At 46.5% G+C, this 23,858-nt stretch overlaps 1 protein-coding gene across 1 annotated transcript in view; it reads right to left on the bottom strand.

The window, feature by feature from the left end:
* Positions 1-23,304, bottom strand: part of SKOR1 (SKI family transcriptional corepressor 1) — a 44,330-nt gene extending 21,026 nt beyond the window's left edge. The window contains exons 1-8 of the mRNA XM_069222862.1: positions 22,928-23,304; positions 16,720-18,554; positions 9,872-9,968; positions 8,894-9,004; positions 8,176-8,247; positions 5,577-5,651; positions 4,721-4,795; positions 4,144-4,209 (exon numbers count right to left, since the gene is read on the bottom strand). Of these exons, the coding sequence (XP_069078963.1) occupies positions 4,144-4,209; positions 4,721-4,795; positions 5,577-5,651; positions 8,176-8,247; positions 8,894-9,004; positions 9,872-9,968; positions 16,720-18,543 (2,320 nt within the window). The 5' untranslated portion in view covers positions 18,544-18,554; positions 22,928-23,304. The remainder of the gene's footprint in view (positions 1-4,143; positions 4,210-4,720; positions 4,796-5,576; positions 5,652-8,175; positions 8,248-8,893; positions 9,005-9,871; positions 9,969-16,719; positions 18,555-22,927) is intronic.
* Between the last annotated feature and the right edge of the window lie 554 nt (positions 23,305-23,858).

Here is a 23,858-nt window from a genome sequence, read left to right on the forward strand (position 1 = left end):
GCTTGGTCCATGATCCACAGAAAGGAAAGGAGTTGGCGATTTCCATGGGATGACCAATTAGGATTCAGCAAAGAAGAGTGACAACAAAGCCAATGAATGAATGGTAAGCAGTGGCAAGGATCTAAGCCCTTTATTTTAAGTATGTCTTGCAAGCGAGAGCACATGCGCTGTCAGTGGCTTGACCTAAAAATTAATTCTCAACAATTGGCAGTGCTAGCATGGTTGCTTCAAGAGTCATAAATAGCTAGAGGGGCTTGGATGTGTTGCCCATGACTATCCAGCTGGCACAAAGACCAGTTAGATTTTGGATTCTTCAAGCAGAACAGAAAATGTTGGGCTGATCATAAAAAATCAACACAAGAGCTCTTACATAACCACAAATCATGACTGTTAAAAGCTGAGGTAGGGCCAGGGGCGACTGGTGTTAATGGGTGAAAGGGGCGTTGTCTTGCCAACCTTTGGGGAGAGGCAAGAACATGGAAATAAACACAAAGCAGTTGAAAAGAAATTACTGCTCCAAGACAGTTCTGAATCTCCAGGGCGAACTCTAGTGAACTTTACAGATGCCCTACTGTGCAAGTGCCAGCTGGGAGAGGTCTTCTTCGACCTGCAGACTCAAGCTACAGCAGTGACATCATCAGAGAGGGAGTGCTGAATTAGAAAGCCAGGAATCCAGTTGCTTTTGGGGCACATGAACAGTGGCCCTGGGAGGAGTTACAAAACTCCATCCACTTTAGTGGCTGGGGCAGGCCAGAGGGACGAGGAGGGAGTGAGTGGCAACCATTTGTTGGTCATCACAGTGGGGCAGGTTGTAGGTGGGGTCTGTTGTCCTGGCAATAACACATGTTTAGTACTGCATTTGGTTTCACTTTGAAAAGAATGTTATGGAGCTGAGCAGAACAGAGTTCTCCTAGTCTTGAACATAGACGTCCAAGGGAGGGAAGTAACCAGCTGCGAACAACAGCTGCACTAGTGGACTAAGAGGTAAGTGTGCAGATAAGCTTCTGCCTGCATCAGGGGCATAGTCAAATCCCAACCTCCCTCCCCTCCCAATATACCACCACCATTTTAGCAGCTAGATGAGTGAAAGGGAGGATGGATGTGGGTAGTGAAAGTATGGGTTGATGGATGATAAGTGGATGGATGGATGGTAGAATGAGTGAAAGAATGGATGGATGAGTGGAAGGTTAAATTATGTTTGAGTGGATGGATACAGTGAAAGTATGGCTGAATGAGGGAAAATATGGGTGAGTGAAAGGATATATGTAAAGATGGATGAGTAAAACAATGGATGGATGAGTGAAAGGCAGGGTAGATGGATGTCTTCATGGATGGATGGGTGAGTGAAAGGGTGAATTGATCAATGGAAGGATAAATGGATAGATGGATGAGTGACTGAAAGGATGGATGGCTGAGTGAAAGGGTAAATGGAGAGATCTATGAATGGTTAGATGGGATGAAGGGTAGATGGATAGGTGAAAGGATGTATGGCTGAGCGAAAGGGTGGATAGATGGATGAGCCAATGGGAGGGTGATGGACAGATGGAGTGAAAAGATGAATAGATGGAGCAAAAGGGTGGATGGATGAGTGAAAGATTGTATGGATGATTGAAAGGATGGATGAATAAAAGGGAGATATTTAAGTGAAAGGCTGGATGATTTAGTGGATAGATAGATGTCCCTGGACAAGTGGCAGCTCTCCTTGATGGGCTCCACAGCTACACTACACCCACCTTGTTTTGTGGTCCGTTTTTATTGTATCAAGAGTGAATAGTTATTCACTCTTGGTATAATAAAGATAAAATGCAGACTCACTTTAGGTCAGGCAAAAAATTAAGGCAGCTAGTGACATTGTCTGATTGCTGACACAGGTGCATGAAGGTCCCTATGCCAGCCTTCAGAGATACTGTTCAGAACTGGTGACATCCTAGCACTGTGAGCATGTCTGTGTGACTATGTGTGTGAGTTAAAGTGAGAGAGAGTCTGTGAAGAAGTGAGTGAGATTGAGTGAGAAAGAGTGACAGCAAGGATGAGTATGTATGAGAATGAATGTGAGTGAGTGAAGGAGAATGAGTAACTGTAACTGAGTGCTACTGTGTGTGAGACTGAGTCACAGTAAGACTGAGTAAATCAGAATGAGTGGGTCAGAGTGGAATGAGTAAGACTGTGTGAATAAGTGAGACTGAGTTAGAGTGAGAGAGCAAACTTATTGCAAAAAAGTGTCACTTCAAGAAAAAGTTCTTTGGAATTCGAGCCAAGTATTACGCTCCACCATTTTTAAAGGTCACCAGTCGCCACTGGGTAGGACCACAGTCTGGCAGCTAATACCCGTCTTGTTCCATTTATCCACACCTAAGCTAAACATGTACATCTCAGCTGGTGTCTCGTTTTAAACCAGTTTCACACTTCAAAGTGAAATTGATTATTCTATGTACAAGGAGACTTCCCTAACAAAGCACGTCTGGACAATTTTAAAGACGTCTAAGTCTTATGGTATAAATTGGGCCAGGTGAAAACTTAGGAAGCAGGATAGGACCAGAGTTGATATGCTGCGTTTCCCATTTCACCTCAGTTGTGCGATTCTAGACAGAGCGCTTTATTTCCTTATCGCTCGGTTTTCTCATCTTCCACACGGCCACCAAATCTGGTAGAAACAAACTAACCTTATTATGTATGAAACTGACAAGTGGTTTGGTGCCACGTGCCTGGTGTCAATGGGTTTGGGGTAGCTATCATGAATACTAGCTGGCTGAAATCTATAGGTATGCAGTTCATATGGAGAAGTTACATGCAGTCAGAGTAGCTGACAAACTTCTCCTATAAATGCAAAAACAACAGAAGATGGACGGAATGCAGAACAAATCAAACATTCACCCCCAGTCATAGATCTGTGTTTAATCCATCAGTTTTTTTGCTTGCCATGACATTCCATTTGAGACCCAGCCATATGCAAATCAGTCTTGACCATGTTCCCCATGGGAACAGTCCAGCCAGAACTGCCAGTCGGGGTCCTCCCTGGACCAGAAACAAGCTTCCTGGGACCGGTTTCAGGGTATCACCCTACATCAGCCAGGCTAGCTTGAATCTGGTGGCATAGCAAGCACAGGACCCAAATCTGGGCATACCCTTCCCACTTGGGGCGACAAATACAAAAACAACAGAAGATGGACAGAATGCAGAACAAATCAAATATTCACCCCCCAGTCACAGATCTGGGTTTAATCCATCAGTTTTTTTGCTTGCCATGCCATTCCAGCTCAGACCCAGCCATATGAAACCCAGAAACCGGTCCCAGGATGCTTGTTTCTGGTCCAGGGAGGACCTGGTCTGGCAGTTCGGGCTGGACTGTTCCCATGAGGAACAGGGTCAAGACTGATTTGCATATGGCTGGGTCTAAACTGGGGTGGCATGGTGAGCAATAGAACGATGGATTAAACCCAGATCTGTGTCTGGGGGTGAATGTTTGATTGGTTCCGCATTCCGTCCATCATTTGTGTTTTGCTCAGCTTCTGTTATAAAGCATACAATAGTTGATCATGCTGCTTAGGATCGCCAGTAAGAAGTAGGAGACAACCATTCTCATGATTCGTGCAACATCACTACATTCAAATATCCCTCGCATGCGAATCTACTGGGTTCATACACTTGTGATGCCACTGTTCGAAGAGCTTTCCAAACAAGATAAGAAAAGGGGCGTTTGAGAATGACTGTTTTATCCCTTCGGAGTCACATTGAATAGTTACTTAGAAACAAAAGTATTGGTTTCCGCCCTAAACATCACTTATTCTTCACTGCTGTGCGACGAGTGAGTGGACAGTGGCTTAATGTGTGCGTTGCAGATAAGTATAACATGCTCGTCATGTTCGAATACTGAAGGGGCGATTCGGCGTTACAGCCTTCTAATGTCGAAAAGATCAGTAGCATTTGGTGTGTTCCCGGGAATGATCGTTACTTAGAGTACTTTGAAACCTCAAGATGACACAAAAGCGCTATATAAAAATAACGTTATGATTAAACAGTGTCTTCCAAGAAGTCGTTTTAACACTTCATGTTCCCTCAGTCTAAAATCCAGACATGTCCCCCACCCATTGACGTTAGTGTAACTTTCCAAATGCAAACAGCAACAATCTATGCTTCAAATACCTTTCAGTTTCTGCTGGATGGCATAGCGAGCTTTCCTCTCCTGATCCAGTTCATTGCAGAGTGTGTCTGAGTGGGAAGAAAGAAAGAAAGGCAAACCCAGATACGGTCTACTTTAATTCAGATTCAAGGACACATCCTCTTTTAATCAGAAGCATTTAAGCAAAAAAAAGCGAAATAAGTAAAAAGAAAAGAGCGCAATTTGTTATGATTGAATTACAGTGAGAGTGAAATGCTGAGAATTTGTGCTTTAAGGCAGATGGGTGCAGCCAAAATTAAAGCAAACTTAGGCATTACCACTCAGGTAATTTTACGCCTCGGTTTTTAATTTAGAAACCCATGGAAACGACTGCGTGAGGGAGTATAATCACTCCTTGGTAATGATGCCTCCCAGCCGTTTGTTGGGTTTACTTGCCATTCTGAGGCTAATCGGAGTGTATACAAAGGATATTAAATAAAAAAAATAATTGTTAAATTACCTTCTATTTAAACGTAAATGACTCAGTTCTGTAGGCAAAGGCGGAGAGTGGGTCGCCCCCGCCCCTTTGCCCCCTCTCCCAACCTGGCTGGGTTCACTTACCTCTTACTATCTGCAGCTGTTGGACCATCTCTTCCCTGTAAGCAAGCTCTCTTTTCATCTGGTCCTGGAAGTTATCTGTGGGAATTGATGGCAGTGGTGAACATACATCCAGGCACGCTGCATTCGCAGCCTCCACCCTCACTTTCAGTGCAGGGTGCGTTTCCGCCACCATTAGAACAGCAGCAGCAATTTTTTAAAAACGAAAAATATCAATATTGACATTTTTTCTTTGATTGATTAAAATCTGCCAATTTTATTTTTTATATTTATACCTCGTTAAGGAATACATGGGCGCACCATTTAATCTGTATACTCACTTTAAAGTTGGCATGATTTTTTATGGATCTTACTCTCCCCTTAATTTCTATTTCTGTTCCTAGATCTACGCGTAACTTTGGGCTGAAGCCATTCGTCTGCAATGGCATGCTGGCTCCATTAAAGCCCTTTACTGGAAGGTGAGCTGTGTTTGGCCGTGGCATTACTGGCGCCCTCGGCGCACGCGCCCACATATTTAACCGCGCGCCCGGGAACCATCTGGCTGCGTCCAAGTCTTTCAATCAGGGCAGCAAAAATGGGCTTTCTCCCTTACAGAAAGGCGTGCAGCTGGGCTCAGGGGGCTAGCATTTCGTAAAGTGGTTGAGGTGAAAGCGGTACTCGCATGGCATTCTCCCAAGACACGAGAATAACCCCCGTTTGCTCACTTTGTTGAGACTTCCTGTACACAAACCACTAACTGCGCCTGAATATCAAAGGAGACAACGGGTCTGCCCCCGAATGTTATTGTGCATTTAACTCGCTGGGTGCCCCAACGGTTTCATAGATGCAGGCGCGTTTACGCACGGAAGACGAGCAGTACCTTTCAGGCTCTGAAATTCTCTTTCCAGTTTTTTTCGGAGGTCCATTTGTTCCACCAGCAGTTTTTGTAATTCGTCTGTTTGAAAAGGGAGCAAAGGAGCAACGTAAAACTTAAAATAACACCAGACGCAAATTTAGATGATCAGAAGGGTCAGTCACAGTTGCCGGTAGCGACAACGTGTAAATTAACATTATTCTTCGTATCATATGGCTTACAGTCCCTTAAAACAACATGCTACATTAATAGGTATAAATTGAGGTTTGTGGCAAAATATGCACATGGGAGATTATTTAGGTATCGGGACATCGAGTAATATCGGGTAATATTTTCATCTGCCTTCAGTAATGTCGCATCTGCAATAAAAAGTGCAGTCCACTGAAAGAAAGAGGACAGTTTCAAAGCTATCACCAACATCCCACGAAATCACGCGTTGTCTCCACCAGAATACACGCAAAATATGCTCCACTTGCAAACAGAGCCCACGGGCATTACCCACCCCAGACTTGTTTGCGCAAACTCTATCCATCTCTCCCCTTTTCCTCTCTCTCTCTCCCTCGTGTGTGTGTGTGTGTACATGAACACACACAAACACAGATGCGCAGTGTAACATGTAATCTGTGAGGCGGTAAAAAGTGTTTTTGTGACGTACCGGGGTAATAAGCCCGAATATGACATGGGAATATATGTTTATTAGTACAGTTGCTTATTTAATTTCACTGTCGTATGTGTCTATACTGCGCAAAGTGCCCACAGCTTTCAATACATCTGAAGCCAAGTGTGCGCGGAAAGTACAAAACAATCTGCGATTGATTTCTGCTTAACCTAGTGACAGTATTGCACTTTTATATTCGTATGCAAAAGGGGCAATATTCGCGAGGTATTGGTCTCACTACGTTGCAGTGATTCCACGGTGAGTCTACAGTGACCTTACATTTTTAGCAAAATGTCCAGGAATGATTTGCACGTCCGACAGGGGGAAAAAAGCGTCCAGTGCGCGCCACAGGTTTTAGAATCCGTGATGGGATTCTGCATTTCTGAGTATGTTGCCCATTCTGCTGAGACGGGCCCGTCTATGCAGGCTCTCCGAGGGAAGGTGCACCGCGCTTGCCTGTGCCCTTCCACTACGGCTCACAGCGCAGCGCCAGCAGAGAGAAAACCGGAAAGGCGCAGACACAAAGTGGAGCAGAGGGTGCTGGCAGGCTGCGCACACAAGCCGCCATCCACGCGGCGCGCGCCTCCCGCTTGAGGCTGCAGCCCGGGCCCAGAGCGCGACAAAGATTAATTATCCCCTCTGCCCGGAGGCACTTCTTCGCTTGCATTAAAAATAAAACACAACGCCAACCAGCAGGCCCGCACCGGACGATTTCGGGCAGAATCGAGCTTCTCCTCAAATAGGAAAAGTGTTCGGATAAATTGCAAATGCTCAGCACTTTCTTTTACCGGGCACAGTGATTTTTAAATGTCAATTAAATAGGGTAGGTTGTTTTTTATCAGAGCTCACTAGCTGAGACAGATGTATTAATGGATTCGTTTAGTCCGTTTTATTATCCATAACAAATCCATCAATGTAGACAGCTGACGGTATCTGCAAAGAGGCAGCCATATGGGACCAAGCCCTTTAAACTGCCGGGGAGGTGTTCACTAACAAATTACAATCCAGGTTCAGCACAGGGCAGCAAACGAGGCCTCTGAAAGCGTCCCGGGGCTGCCCTTCGCAGGCCCCGAGGGATGCCTGCAAAACTACATACTCGCCGACGTAGACACGCGAAGTCTTTGCGTAACCAGATCGCACTAGCGTAGATGTGCACACGCGGATGTGTGGAGCATACATACCGGGCTGCCATTCATTGTGGTCATAAAATTACTCCGGGAGCTGCCAGTGGCGACCGAATGTGTTGTAAACGCCTCTAGTTCCATGAGATGTGTTTAATGGATGACAATAATACTTATGTATTTAATCCGTAACGTATACCAACCAGATTATTTATATAGTTTATGCCTACTGACTTTTTATCGCTCGAAATATCATTACTGACGTTTATGGGCTTTCGGGTAACTTGTACTTCTACAGTTACTGTGGTAAAACATAAAATGAGCGTGTGCGGGCTTCAGAAACACAAGTAACCACGTATTTGTGTGTGTCCGCAATTTGCGTGTCCGCCCACGCGCCGACTATGGCATTCATGGGTGATATATGAAAAAAAATGGAATATATATATATATATATATATATATACATATATTTATTTATTTAATTTTTTAGATTCTGTAACTCTCACAGATCCTCAATCCACCCTGAGTGTGAAATCACCCACAAAATGCATACTTCCTTTAGAAAACGTGTGTAATTTACCGCATAGATGCCTACAGTCAGTCAGTTTGATGTTACGCAAGCATTTTTTTTTTCACGTGTGGGATTATTAGGGCTTCTCGGAATTATTATTATTTTTATTTTTTTTGATGATTCAGATATTTGAAAATTGTGTGAACATGCGATCACAGCTCAGGGGGTTGCGAAGAAGGTAAGTAAATGTGCATTCAAAGAAAACAGAGGCGGGAGCCGTATGTGTCTGATCTCCACATTGTACCGAATGCTCACCCTTTGCCATGTTTTCGATGTCCCGCTCGACCAAGTGCGCCCCGGTAACTTCCAGCCTGATCCCTTCCTCACCTGTGGAGAAGAAACAGGCAGAGTGAACTGTGACGGGACCTCCAGACAAACACGGGGCTGCTTTTCTTAAGCATAGATTGGTGTATTCATCTCTGACTGCGCGTCTATTAGATGTCAACACACGGGTCCAAAACAGAGTAATCTCCAGGCAAGAATTATTACTCTCATCATAACTGCCATGCGGTTTAGGGCTGAATAAATCCAGTGGATCTCCAGTGGGCAACATTTCTTTCTGTCCAGCTGTGTTCAGCCAGCGTTTTCCTATCGCCAGAGTATGCCGCCTGTGATGCCCTACCCTGCTGGGTATTACGTTCGTAAACACAAGTGTAGGAAGTCTGCCTGCATCAGAGAGTTAAAAGCTAAGCAGAGAAAAACAACCTAAACGGAACAGCGGGTTAAACAATGTTCTTTCCTATGTGGATACGTGTTGTCAAACATGCGTTAATAATTCGCCAGTTTAAAAGAATCACAATCACCCTTTCAATATATGTATTTGTCAAGGAATCAAACAAATGATGAAAAATGAGACAGAATGTGGTTTCATTGTTTTTCGGGAACTCGTGGTTATTGGTAGGCTTATTTTCGTACCCATTTGCATACATAGGCGTCTTTATATTGCAACTGTAAAGTGGCATGGGATGATTACCTCTGTCTGAAGCGTGGGGACTTGTCTGAGGAATGGGGTTCCGCTGCTCCTGGAACGACTTTCGGGTCTCCGAATCCTCTCCCGCCGAGTGACTGTCCTCTGCGTCCGGCTCTAGCAGAAAATACGTCGATTTGTAACTTCATACAAGGCAAGTTAAGCACAGGTTACATTACACCTACGGGCTATTAGTAGCGCTCACTCCCAATAGCGGGGCAGGGGCTTTCCCGTCCCCTGCGATTGGAAGTGTGTCACACTCTTCTTTTCCGTACCCCCTCACTCCTAAATGCGGGACGGGGAATTTACAGTCCCGTGTGAGATGTATTACACCCATGCTTTTCCGTACTACTCCCTCCCAAATGCAGGGCACGGGATGTACTGTCACAGTCTCCTGTGCGGTGCATTACATCCAGCTTTTCCGTACCATTCACTCCAAACGCGGGACAGGGGAGTTTTACAGTCGGGGGTGTACATCCATGCTTTTCAGTACCACTCACCCCCAAATGCGGGACATGAGATTTGCTGTCACATGCGAGGTGGATTGCACCCATAATTTCAGTACCATTTACTCCCAAGCGGGGGGCGGGAGACTTCCAATCACATGCGAGGTATATTATTCACGTTTGCCCGTCCCACTCACGCCCAAAACATAAACAGGGCATATAAAACCACATGCGAGGTGTGTTACACCAATATTTGTGCGTGCCACTCCTTGCCAAACGTGGTGCAGGCGGTTTACAATCAATCACATGCGAGGTGTATGCTAGCCTCCGAGCTGCCCTGCACTCCCAGATGGTGCAAGGCCATGTCCGTATCATGCAGGCGTGTATCCAGTTCAGTGTGCTTCAAGCCACGCGGACACGTCTTCGTGTACCCTAGCCGCCTGCCCCGTGTCTACAGGTGTATTCTTCAGTTTAAAGCGCGCTCAGTTCCGCCAGTGTGTACAAGAAGGGTCCGGGGCCCGAGGGCGCTGGTACTTACCCGGGGCCTCCGAGCTGCAGAGGTACGTGGCTGCGGGGGCGCCCCCCGAGCGTGGGCTGCTGTGGCCGGGCGCAGGGTCTCGGTCCTGGGGGTACACCTGTGACGGGAAGACACAAGGAGACACGGTGAGCAGGGCGGAGGAGAGGGGCCCGTAGCGCACACAGCCCTCGGACCTCTCGCCTACTTCCCTCAGAAAAGTGGGGAGGGGAGACTTAGCAAAATGGTTACTGGCCGTCTTCTGTCATCTCACAAAATACACACGCAGCTTGAACACAACCGTTTTATTACACTAATTGTCGGTTCTTCAGACAAAATTACCCGAATTAAAATCCAGGCGCACGAGAACGAGAGGCTTTGAAAGACAGTGGCCCCCATAAAGGCCTAATTTGGGGTAATTTTCAGACCCACAAAGTGCGCTCTAATCAGGGTAATTATCCCTCGTTGTCCTGTCTGGAGCTGTTCATTTACAGGAGTTCACAATATTTACTCGGAGACCTTTATAATGTAAACGCTGTACCTTCAGCTTCTATTTGTCTCATCGCCGGGGCCCTCGTGCCTTTGATGTTAAAATTGCTTTATCTTTGTATGCAATATTAACCACCTTTTCATCATCTTTCCATTAAACCGCCGCGGCGCGCATGCATGCATACAGATCGGACAAAGGATTAAACATATCATTTAGTGTTAAAAAGCCCGTTTGGGAGGCTGGGGAGGGGCGGCAGGCAACAGACTGGAGTTTCCAAAGAAAGCACAAGGACAAAGATTAAAGGCAGTATTAATATCGGGCCCCAGTCGTTTAAATAGGACAGCATGACAAATGGTTTTTTAGAATTACGTTTTTTCGAGCCATCAGCCCTGTATTTAAATTGATTTTAGTGGTAATTATATATATGTATATATATATATGTATATATATATATATATATATATAATAAATATATATAGTTATGTGGCAACCTTACCTAACATTTTACAGCAACTCAAACCTTTGAAATCACAGCTGACGTGGAATGCGACTGCACTTGCTGTTAATCTCTTCATGTGGTCAAGTTGACCATAAATTCCAAATGGCCTACTCTTCAATCCAGAAAAAGGAAAATATGCAATTGAGGAGTCCCACCAAGGAGTTTCTATTTTTTTAATATACGTCGGGACAGGCACACTTGCTTAATGCAAACACCTACATCGTTTTATGGGCCTGCACTCGTTCACAGAATGGAACTGCTGCACGTCTCTTTTTAGCACCCGGATCACCACAGAGAGAGCTCTGCCCAAAAGGACGCAAAAGGCCCCTGCGATATCCATAAGTAAGCAGTGACTGCACATTACTACAACTAAGCAGAAATGGAAATGGAATATGTTTAAATGGCACACACAGGCAAACGCGAAACTGGGTGCCCACTGAACAAAACGGTGGCGTAACCATACCTAAAGCAAGGAGGGAGGACGCCGCTCAGTTTGCTTAAGTAATTGAAATACTGTACATGAAAAAAAACGTGCACCCTTATTTACAAGTTTCATCCTTTATTGCACCAGGGTGTTTACGTATGATAGTGGGCTGAGGGACGCCAGTCCCGAAATGCCGAGGTGAAGTGTTTTGCCAGTTTTGGTTAAGTGCAGTGCTTGAAATGGAAACATAGAAGTGCAGGCACTCTGTACATGAGTACCTGGTTGTTTCTGAGAAGTGCCCGTACGTACTCTCTCCTTCTCAAAATAAAAAAGTGCCGGTACTCACTAGCGGACAGTACCGGCCCATTTAAAGCACTCGTGAAGTGGCTCATCTTGCCTGCTGCTACCCATCCATACAGACCCCGACACCGCCCGCGGGCTCTGCCCCGACCATCAGTTTTGGAAAGAATGTCATTTAAATACAAAAATCCAGATGACCCATGCGATTGTTCGCTACGAGAACTTTCCCCCCTTGTCTTAATTAGTCCTGCGCTCGGCGTCATCCCCGAACGCAGTGTTGTTTCTACACAGAAGCCATGGCAGCATGGGCGCCCGCCTTCACTTTTTTTTTTGCAGTTTATATATGGTGCTGTCTCGACCCGAAGGTTTCGGAGCGCTTCACAGCAGCAGCAGTTACATTAGGAAGTCACTGTTTTTTTAACCATGTAGGGAGACGAAGTGATTTTTCGAGAATCACAGGGTATTGAGCAGCCCGCCCCCTAAGAGTGTTTTTGGATATTCGGACGGTCACTGTGTACCCATCCCGTCTCATATAATGTTGCACGTATGGCTTCTCTCAGCGCTGTCAAAACACTGTAGTGTTTGCGGGTTGGAACAGATAGGTCCTAAGTTGCCCTGGCAATTTTAAGTTTGCGGTAGGGAGCACAGCATGTCTGGATTTAAACGCCAGCACAGCCTGCGAGCATCATAGCGCTGTACACGGCCAGGCTAGTGACACACCAAGAGCACGTGGACAGCGGATCGGGTGAGCGCCCCTGTGTGTCCTGCTCGCGCTGCGAGCCTGGGCGCAGGGAGCCCGAAACTGCGCTGTTGTTCTGTTGAGGTTTGGAGGAAAGTAGCATCGGTTTAGGGGTATGGTGACATAAGAACCAAAGCGTGGCTTATAGGAAAGCCTGGGGCGTGTATTGCGACCCGTACATTTCTGGGCTGCCGCGGCAACTCTGGTCTCGTCAGCCGCAGAACGAGGGCACAAGGAGCCGTTGACGGATGCCACTTTGTAAGTCATCGCAAACCCCGGTTTTGCCATTGCATTTGCCCCCTTCTGATTGCATCGCATCCGGGTAACGGCGCTGTGTAATTTGGATTGTGTCGCCGCCTGCTGTTCGAACAGCCAAACGGCATTGTTCATGTCCTTGCGATGATATTTCTTGTAAAGTAAGAAAGAACCAGGGGCACGTGGAAACTAGAAGGGCCATTTCATTTTTATATGCTTTAGCCGGTAGTCGTCGGGCTGAAACATGGCTAGAAAGCAGAGCGCATTACCACCTCGGGGGCAGGCATCCTGTCCCTGAAAGCTGCCAGGCTTGGATCCCGGAGAGGCAGTGGGGTTGGGGAAAAGTCAGCTACATTAACTAGCCTGATGCCAGTATGGACAAACTCAGCCTCGAATCTGTGCCGGAAAATACTCAAAAAGTTGTAGGAATACAGAAAATAACCATGAAATATTGTGTCTGAGACACATCATAGAGTCAAGTATAGAGCTGGCCCAGCCACAACTTTACTAGTTCCCAGATAACCGTTGGCTAGTTAAAACGGCCAGAGATGGATAATAACGTGTTAGCAATTCTAGCCCACTAACAAAGATGTAAATGCGAACCTAGTCTTTGCTCAAAATGTTGTTGGACTAGAGGTGTTCCTGTGCAGGGTTGTGAATCCTTGCTGGCCCGGTTTAGATTAGGCATTATAGAGCCGAGCGTTTACTCTCTTTCCCAAGAGATTCCACAGATGATGCACTTTGTGTTTTTGTCCGTTTTTTTCGGCTATTCCTCATAGGCCCGTTGTCCGCTGTTAAAGTCTGTCCATTTTAGGAGCAGTAGACCACATTTTTACAAATCCACTATTACCTACACGCTTGTCATGTTTTGATGCAAACGGTTTAGAGGCCCTTATAAACAGAGTGGATGTTTGGCAGAAAAACTTCAGTTTTTGTTGTAGAATGTTTTACGCCGCATTAATAAAGCAGGCAGCAATAATGACCCGCGTATTTGTGAAACTGTTGATGTTAATTACAGTGTTTTTATGTTTTTCGAGACCATAGCCAGCACACACTAAGAATTCGTGTAATTGTATTTGATTTTAAACTAGGCAATCAATATCTTTATTTGATATTGCTGGAACGATTACAGGATTTTGCAGATTGGTTGCTCCCGTTCCGCAGGTGGCTTTCCATTTACGTTTCCTTAACTTATGTTTCTTATATCTACAGCACCATAAAAGTGGTTAGGTACCACTTTGATCCACTAGAGCTCCAGTATAGGAAAATGACTCTCATTATCCTGCCCTCACGGCTAAAACTGCCCACCCGGAGGCATAAACACTGCAGATTACACACACAGATGCCCCTCGGTTGAGTACAACACTAGAAAACAAGTGGAAACCATACATCGTGGTCTGTTGGTGCATTGGACCACTTAAGGGGCAGGAAAGAGTCCCACGAATGCCAAAACAATACTATGTGATATAATAAAAATGCATCCAACCAGTTACATAATATAACCGCAAAGGGTATGCTGCGTGTAGGTTGAATGTCATAAATATTTTATTATTCCACCATCATACACTGGTGCAACATTTTGTCATCAACAGTACTTCTTAGGAGGGACACAGCAATGCCCCAGAACACTGCAGAGGGATTCAAAAAATGAAAAAGCACTCCCCGATAATCTGCTAAAGCTTTTAATTTTTTGGGGAAGAGAATAAAGACATTTTATCCCCAGGTGGTCCGGGGTTTTAATTGGAAGAACTCGACGTTTTTTTCACAAGGATGGTGGCGTTTGCCACTAACTCTTTGGTGGATAACATGTCAGGTGAAACAGACTTCCACTCAGTCTTTGTCTAGTTCTTCCTTTTTTTGAAATAGCACAAAGCCATTTACACGTGCCTTTTCTCACACTCACACAGTAAAGTATATTTGTGGCTTAGGTCCACCCCTCTCTGCCAAAGACCCGCTACTGTGCTCAAGCCCTCCTTAAAAAGTTTGTAACAGAACATTGGCCTTAGCGAGAAGTTCTGTGATGTACGTCATATACGGCAATTTTCTTGACCATCGTGAAGAGGCGCCTGAGCACACTTTTAGGTACAGAGCACAAAAAACACCCTACAGCGATTTTTGGCAAATATCTAGTTCGATGGTAATGTTAAAGGCAACGCTGTTTGTTCGGTCCTGTGCTTATTATGTACTGTGCTGCGTCGAGCAAGCACTGCACCACGGCCAGAAATTAGACAAACTTAAGCGGCTACTCAGGGTAACCTATTCGAGAGCGTTCAACGGAGACGATTAACACAATCTGATTGACAGCAGCGTGCAAGGTGCACTCACTCCTACAGAGCATTCACTCCTACAGAGCTACCGACTGCCCGTTTTCAGGGACCACCTCCGATCCAGCGACCCCTCTTCGAACAACGTTTTAGAGTACCAGTGTTGATCTACAGAGCATACCCACTGAGTGTTTAAATGATCCCTATTTCAATTACAATTCACTGATATGTAGATCACTGACTGAGTATATGATCCCTGTTTCAATTCGTTGCTTAAATGGCCCTCACGTTGATATCCTAGTAATAATGCATACTTTCAGGCCTCCTGGATCTACCTCCAACCAGTGTCCATGAGATATGCTCCTGCCATCACTTGAGATAATAAGAATATTATTTACACTGCTGATCTCATATCATGTTTTTTCATGAGGTCCCTAGGATTGCATTAACATTTTCTTTTGACCTGGTTTTTCAGCATACACTGATACAGGAATTTCGCCTATCTCACTAAAAAAATAACTAGGACTGGAGAGAAAGGGCAACAATATGATATATCATTCAGATCAATTTCAAAAACTAGTGTCACTGACCAGCTGTATACCAAAAATACTACAATATCGTGTAACCAGACACTCCGTTGTTTGAAGAAAAACAAGCGTTGGTAGTCCTATTAACTACCGGGATCCGGGATCCTTTTAATTGGCAAAAATGAAGTAAATGAATGCAGCCTTCACATTGCAATAGGCACATCTCATTTCTGAGTATTTTTATGAATACTCTTTTGAGAGGCAGTGCTGTTTTCATTTCAGCATTAGCACCTTAAACACTTTTTAGTCTCTTTACATGGCTCTTGGGGATTGAGTCAGAACGGTGAGTAACAACCCCTCTAAGTAAACAACAGGGTTTGCATAACATTATGTTCTGTGACTCGTTAGTCTTGAAAGAATAGCTTGAGGGGAAACATAAGTGGAACTGAGCTTTAGAAAATGTGGGTATCATAACATTTAAGACAGCAGCCTCACAACCTTTGTGCAGTGCCCGTGGTTGTGTGAGACCAACCAACGAGAAATCTCGAGCACAGTAGTAACATTACTTTGCTTTCTGCAGCTGATGGAGGGGTCAAGGCTGTAAGGGCACTAAATGAGAGGACAGATACATGGAATTGGGGCACCTGTGGCGAGCTTCACATGGTTATGCACTGCTGGGACAATGTGATGCATGTGCTGTTTTAATTTACAACATGGAACACTGGTTTGCTGCAGAAACATTGGTTCAGTAGTTATTATTTACTTTCTTAACTTCTTAGGAGTGTGGCCACAGTAATCCAACGACTAGCACTGACTCACAGTTCCCGTGCCAAGGTGTTCCAATCTTGTTTTAGCTTGGAAGCTACGAACGGAGGGTGGTAACACTGGAGGCAGCTGCGGCCTGTAATGGTTCAGCAAATGCCTGCTCAGTTTTCCCTCGAAGTGTTTGTTCCCGGTCTGCTCTTTTTAAAATATATTTAGGTGATGCGATGTCGGTATTTTGCGAGCTGTTCTACATTGGTAGATGTTTTGTTGTTTTAAAGCACAGTGAATACGACGGGGGAGTTTTAAGTCCTGTATTCAATCCTATATGTTCTAGCTGTGAGTTACCTCTGTTATGCTGTATTAACGATAGTTCTTTTAATGTATAGATATTTTACGACAATGTATATGCATACACCTTTTTAGGCATGGGATTATAATAGGCCACGTTGAAATAGATCAGTGTCTTAAACATTTAGTTATGTTAGATGATGCATGCCAAGCTGTTAAAGTTCACACTTCTCTTTGCCACCATTTACCTTTGTTCTGACCGTGTTCAGTACCTTTTCGATGTGACCATAGCCCCTCACTGTCCCATCTCTGTAATCTCACCTGGTATCCTGGGCTGCCCCTGGCCGGGCTTTGCACAGCTTCTTCGAGGAGTGGGGCCTCCTCATCCTCCTCGTTAGTTGGCTGAGGCTCCCTGCGTCCTACTTTGTCTTCCTCTTCAGGCTCTTCCTCGTCCTCGTCATCAGGGAAGCGGTTGGATTCCACATCGACGTCGGTGCCAGGGGAGGCAGAGCGCAGGTCGGTGCTTGGGGAGGCAGAGCGCAGGTCGGGGGAGGCCGAACGAAGGCTCTCGCCCTCACTCAGGAGAGGGTCAGGGGATAAATATCCACCACGAGTCCCGTACAGGGCCGGCAAGTCCCGGCTTCCGTACAGTTTGGCAATACTTTCTGCGTCCTTCACCACGGGCCGGAAGGCGGAGATGTAGCTGAGTCGGCTGCGTGGAGTTAGAGGGGGGGGTGGTGGTGGCCCCGTGCCGCCCTCTTCATCTCCAGATCGTTGCGGTTCCTCCTCGGGCCGGGAATCTCCTTCACCAGCTTCCTTGGGGGTGTTGCGATCATTGGTCTCATCTCCTCCTGCTGGTGGTACTACGTCTGGGACTCGCCCTACTGAGCTTTTCATTGGATAAGGGAGCGCCCCAGCGGCAGCTGGCCAGAACATGGGGAAGGGCGGATATAATGCATCTTTGGTAGCGGCTGTTGGCCAGAACATGCCAGGTAACCCTGCCCCACCACTGCCGCCCCCGCTTGCTTTGCCTGGGTCACCTAGTCCATTCCCTTCATCCTTTTTAGTGCAGAGACTAAAGGCAGGGAAGCCATAGGGGTGTGGGAATAACGGTGGAGGAATCTTCTGCAGCACACCGAAGCCACCTTTGCTGGGTACTGGGATGACAGGGTAAGGCCGGAGACCCGCAGACGAAGACGGTGCCGGAGCCGAGCCTGGGGAAGGCCTCTCATCTTCTGTGGACGAGCAGCGCAGGGCCTTGGGAGGGGGGAGGTCTCCTGAGCTCGGTGGTGGATGGAGACCATGTGTTGTGTGGTGTGGCTGTGGAGGCACATGGTGTGGGTGGTGTGTATGGTGGTGGTGCGTGTGCCCCGCTCCTTTAGAGCTACTTCCACCACTGCCGCTGTGGAGGGAGAAGGTGCGCTTGCGCGTGCCTCCATTGAACATAGCTTTGACATCTTCCCACGAGTGACTGAGCTCCTCGGTGGCCGTGCGCTCACTCAGCCGCAGGTGCCGCCGCCAGCTGTTGAAGTTGGCAGCGTCCGGTTGGGTGTACTTGGCCTCGGGTGTACGGTGCGAATGGAAGATGAACTTGTTGGGCGAGAAATAGAGGCTACAGTAGGCGCATTTGATGCACTTGGCCCGGGAGCTGTTGTACCGTGCTGGGATGAAGCTGCCACGTGAGCCCCAGGCACACTCATGCACAACATCGAAGGCAAAGTTCTCAGGCAGCTTTGGCGGACGATGCTCCCCCAGGAAAGACTTACAGAGGCGCTCGGCCTCCCGCTTTGTGATCATGCCACAGCGACGTGAAGAAATGGGCATGGCCCCTGCGCGTCGTAGAATCTCCAGTTGCACTGGTGTGCACTGCACACAAGTGATGCCTAGTGCCACTCGCCGGTTGTGGATCTCATTGTAGCTGTAGTTCTTTAGTAGAGTGTTGGAGATCTGGGCCAGGCACAACCTCTCTTGCCCATCGATGACAAGAGAGACAATGGGAACCCCGTACAAAGAGGTCTCGCCCACCTGGTTGGGCTTCAGGTTGTTGGAGTATGGATGCAGCTCCTGCTTGGAGGCAGGGGACGACGGGCCTCCTCCTGCTGCCACCTCCCTGCCAGCACCCAGCTGAGGGGTGATGGCCTCCATGCCAGCAAGCCCTGAGAAAAGAAACAGACAAAGTACAGAAGTAAGCCCGAGCAGCATATGATGCATCTCAAGTCGTTTCAGTTATTAAGCCATGCATCACAAAGCAGCTCCACAACAGCTTCTTTTCATATAGATCCCCAAGCAGTTTGTTTTTTGATCTGCTCAGTACCTAGTGCTGCTGCTGCCTAACTACCTTCTGCTAATTTCCTCTACTTCGAAAATATTACGAAAATGAAGGGAAAATAATTAGGCATTGCTTTACTTATATTTAGCTCACGGTGGTGTATTGTGATACCGAAAACATACAAGTTAGAGGAGTTGACTTTTCAAATAGGTAGCAACAAGGAAACACTGATTTGTACATAGAAAGCTCAGAAATGGAAGTATGGTGTCCCGTCGAGGTGGAGCGACCAGGCAGTGCAGAATGACCCAGATCTGCACCAGAGTAATCTATAAAAAAAAGTGCAGTGGCTCAAAGGAGTGAGAACTGTTCTGTTTTTATCAGTCAAAATAATTGGTTGACAGTATTGTTTTTACTGTGGTTACCAGAGCGAACAATTCCTGGCCCTAGATGTTTAACCCCGTGTTACATACAATCAAGACTGTTGACATAGCATCAATATACATTATGATTTGGGGAAGCAGCAAGTGAAAAAATGCATTGGCGATGTCATACTCAAAGGAAGGTAACACTGTTCCCTTAGTCAATTATCATATCAGCTAAAAGACAGTAAATGGGACACCACCCATGTACCTATTATTGAGCTTGAGTCTGAGACATTCCAGATCTTAGTTGATGTCCACGTGAAAGTGCAACCTTGGTAGGGAGTGGGTGCTGTCATACTTCAGATCCTGGTGGCAACACTCAAGTACTATCTTTTCCTTTCATGTATAAGTATGCGAGCCACATTTTCAGATTCTAGATGTTGAACTAGAAATTACACATCCCTCACAGTGGGCCCAATTGAGGCCTTGTATCCATCGTTGGGCATGAGATGTTCAGTTCCACATTCTCTGCACCATACTTCAGAAAATGCAGCCCCATGGTTGAGTGTGTAACATTCCTAATTTTAGATCCCATGTGTTCCATATATGATGTGGATTCCCACAACAGGATTGAGATCACTTCACCAGTGTTGGCTGGAATATTCCTTTACTGAATTTAGATGCAGAATCTGAGAAAGCATCCATGAATGTGAGGTGTGGGTCCCCCATTCCAATATTAAATTGCCTCACTTAAGATGATGCATCCTCTCCTGATAAGACACCAAAGCTGTATATTTTGGTTGCCTCTTCTGACATGTTATCTCCCAATACTATTATCTGACCTCTCTCCCACACCAAAAATGCCTCAGTTAAGATTATACACCATCCATAGTTTCTGGGGGTCTCATTTCAAAAGGACACCAACAATGTGGGATGTATGAACCCAGCTTCAAATTCTCTGTGATATATTTCAAATGGCACGAACTCAATGTTGGTTATGCGACCCTGGAGTTAGTTTCTGGGTGTCTCAGCTGATGTGATAAAACCTCGATTTTGATTGTGTGAACATGGCTTCTTATTCTTGGTGCTGCACTTTGAGTAGTACACCATCAGTGTTTGGCGAGTGACCCTCATGTTAGAATGGCTCCCTCCACTAATATAGTGAACCCTCAATGTTCCGTATGCTATCCCAGATTCGGATTCTTGGTTTAACGCTGCACTTTGAATGGTGTACATTAAGTGTTGGGTGTGTGACCTTACTGATAGATTCTGTGTCCCCCGGTGTCACAGTGAACCTTCAATGTTGGGTGTGTGAATCGAGCTTGAGATTTGTGGCACAACACTTTGTAGGACGCCACTTCAGTGTGAGGTGTGTGAGTCTAGTTTTAGATTCAGGGTACCTTGACTGAAATGGTGCACCCTGAAGGTGGGCGCATGTGTCCCTATTGCTTGGATATCAAAAGAGACAGGTCAGAAGTGTTTGGGCAGTAGCTGCTAACTGAGCATCTGTATAGGCATTTAATGTTAAGATATCTGCGAAAGTTTTACATAAAAAGATTTCGCCTCAAAGTGGTTAGACTTTTAGTCTAAAGCTTGGTGTGATTAGTGAACACAAATGGCTGGCTACGAGGACCCTCAAAAGTACACGTCTGTAGGAGCAGGTATCGTCCATATACCCGCCTGAGGACAAAAGATACAATGCGGCACGCGCTAGAATATTTACCGCCCACTGCCATATGCATCCTCAGTCGGTGCCTCAGGTTCAAGCATACTGATCCGAGCGCAAAAGTGAAGGGACGTGCAAGAAATGGGCACGAATGTGCCATGTGTTTGGGTGGCACACTTGGGATGTTGCGACATCGGTGGAGGGTGTGCAACTCTAGTTTAGAGTCTGTGTGTCCGAATTTAGCAACCAGACTACACAGATCCCAGCACTGCTACCCAGGTCCGCAGCAGCCTCAAAAGCTGTAGCGATGGGGTTCGTGGGAGATGGGCGACATGTGCAGTTCCCCAAAACCCCAAATCATAAAGGTTGTGGCTGAACCATTATGTGGGCAGGGGGACCCAGAGCTACGGATGATATTATTAGGACGAGGCTTGCCAAGTGCGTACACTCCATATTTGTTCTGCAGTTCTTCGTTAGCCCATAAATGTATCAGCCTGTAAATAATCCAACGTGAAATGTTAATGGTTTGATATAGTACACTCCGAACATAACTTACCATGGTGCTTAACTTAAGGGGTACGTGATGTCCACGCCTGATACCACCAGTTTAGAGTAATTTCACCACATCAAAGGCCACTTTACTTACGTGATAAGTATTCTTTTTACATATTGCGAAACGCATAGTGCTAGTAATCAAACGCCTACAAGTAGTTTATCTACAAATCTACCTTCATTGCAAAAATCCTGTCTTGGGAAATAGCCTTCTTAGTACCTCTAAGGATCTATTGTGAAACCCATAGTACACCGAATCATTTCGATTCTCTCTCCCTGAGGAGTAAAATGTTACAATATGTAATAGTTTAGATATTGCTTGTAAAATGCGAGGGCTGCGCGCATTTTTTTCATTACCACTGTGCATCCTTTATTGGAAATTGATGTATTGGGATCGTTTTCACAGAAACCCGGGTTTAATTCACTCTCATTGGGCAGAACCACTTTTTCTTGCAAGAACTAATTCTAGTTTTAAAACAAATCTTGCAGAACAGCCCAGGTGAAATATTTAGCTCGTAAGAGAGACAAGAAAATATTTTTTACACTTCCCCAAAATTTACATTTTTAATTTTTGTTTTCTATTGTTCGCCGTGTTTTAATGCATCTGCGTTCGCTACCCTTTGATATGTAACGTCAAGAGAAACACTGCACATCAAGCAACAACGAATTGAAATAATAAAAGCGTGGCCGTGTTTGTTCTCTATCAGTCTTCACGCCCTGACCCTTTCTTCTCCGTGGTATAGCTCTTAGAGAGCGGCATCTCCGTGGAACTTAAAAACCATTATTTTCCTTAAATGTTCATCCTGTCAGTATCCTCTTTTGTTGTTAACCTTCCAGTACCCAGCTCTGTTGCTCCCAAAGTGCCAACATTTCTTCTCTAGTATTTAAAGCCAAGGGGTTCTAAAACCCAGGTTTTTAAGAGAAGGGAAGCCGGCAACACTTTAGCCCCGGAGAGTCCCGTGGGAACCCGGTAAATAAACACCTTGGCAGGTTGACTGCTCCACTTTAGAAACCCGTAAGAGGCTAACAAGAAGTACTCTTTTAAACCCACTGTCCTTTAGCCTTAATCTGCCTCAGACTAGCTGCCAGAACCTCTTAACCCCGCAGAGACGAAGATGTCCGGGTTAAGCAGGGCAAATTGTGCTCAAAACACTCCCCGCCCCTCAATTCAGTAGTTAAAACATACACTTTAAATTGAAAAGGGAAGCAATTTAAGCATCTCCGAGTTCATCCTTGTTAATGTCCTTAACGCAGATTAGTAGCCGGGAAGATAAGACTCTGACACGCAGAGCACAGAGCGGACCTTCCGCCGAAGAAATGAGCTTATCGTAAAGGGATGAGGGTATTAAGTAGCTTTCATTGTAATTATACAGAATGGGAGCCGCCTCCCCGCGTGTAACAGTCAGAAGCCCAGTACTTCAGTGTGTGCGGAGCTTTTAACCTCGTGCCAATATGGGTTTTCCGTCTACAGTGACCAAAGTGAAGTGGAAGGTAACGTGAGGAGTTGAGGGCTCCCCGTAGGCTACTTACAAATCTACTGAAGGGTGGTAGCTTGGGACCCTCGCGGCAGTGCACGCTGTCCTGCACAGGTCTAGGTACCGTCCCCCCGAGGCTGCAGAGAGCCGTGCGAGCCACAGCCCTCTGCTCAGGTGCTCCGGCGCTCCCAGGACGAGTTCTTACCTTGGTGGTGGTGCCCGTGATCGAAGGCGCAGCCCCCTCAAGTCGCCCTTCCGGGGTGGTCACCTGGCTAGAATGCGCTACGGTCCACGGTTGATGCCGAAGAACGCTCAGTGCTGGGTGGCGGAGTGCCAGTGCCCCCCGGGGAGGCAGCGGGGTGCCAGGGAAGTCCTCTCTTCCAGTCTTCGGTGCATGGGAGCCCCCAGAGCCCCTGTCCTCTAGCAGCGGGCCGTGCTGTCTTGGCACGAGCTTAAGAGTAGCCACATGGCAGCTCCTAGGGATGATGCTGCTCTCAGCCTGAGCATGGGACGGTCTGCACTGATCCAGTGACGGGGAGGATAGCGAAGGCACACCCACTTAGCACCGCCATATGCACATTAACTCTTTGCCGCCGGGACTTTCTGACATGTCAGTCATCGAGGCAGGCTATTCAGGCACGCGACTGGGTGCTAGCTTTAAGAAGTGGGAGGAGTCACTATCCAACAGGACGAGCGGTGAGGGGAGGGAGGGGAACATATACAGAGCAAGATATGTGTGAGGAAGGCAAAGTATTTTATTCCGGCTGTGAACCTAGGCACTGTCCACTCCCTCCACCCTGGCAGTTCTCATCAGCCTTCGCCGATGGGGAAATAGTGCCATAGACGACGATAGGGAATGGGAATGGGCACTGTTACTAACTGAGATAGAACTGCCTGGGTCAAGATGGCATTACCTGTGTAGCTGGGGCGCTAACAGTGTCCTCTGACCCTGGAGGTCTCTGGCAGGGTGAGAGGGGGCTGCCATTGCCTGTAATAAGAATGACTGGGGGCACACAGGCACCGATCTACCTCGGACACTGTGGGTCTGGAGTGGTGAGAGGGAATTGCATTAACCGTGATGGGGTGCGTAGGGCACTGGAGAGGGCTTCTGTCACTGGGGCCTCTGTCATGGTGAC

The sequence above is a fragment of the Pleurodeles waltl genome, chromosome 3_1 (genome assembly GCF_031143425.1).
Source record: "Pleurodeles waltl isolate 20211129_DDA chromosome 3_1, aPleWal1.hap1.20221129, whole genome shotgun sequence".
NCBI lineage: Eukaryota > Metazoa > Chordata > Amphibia > Caudata > Salamandridae > Pleurodeles > Pleurodeles waltl.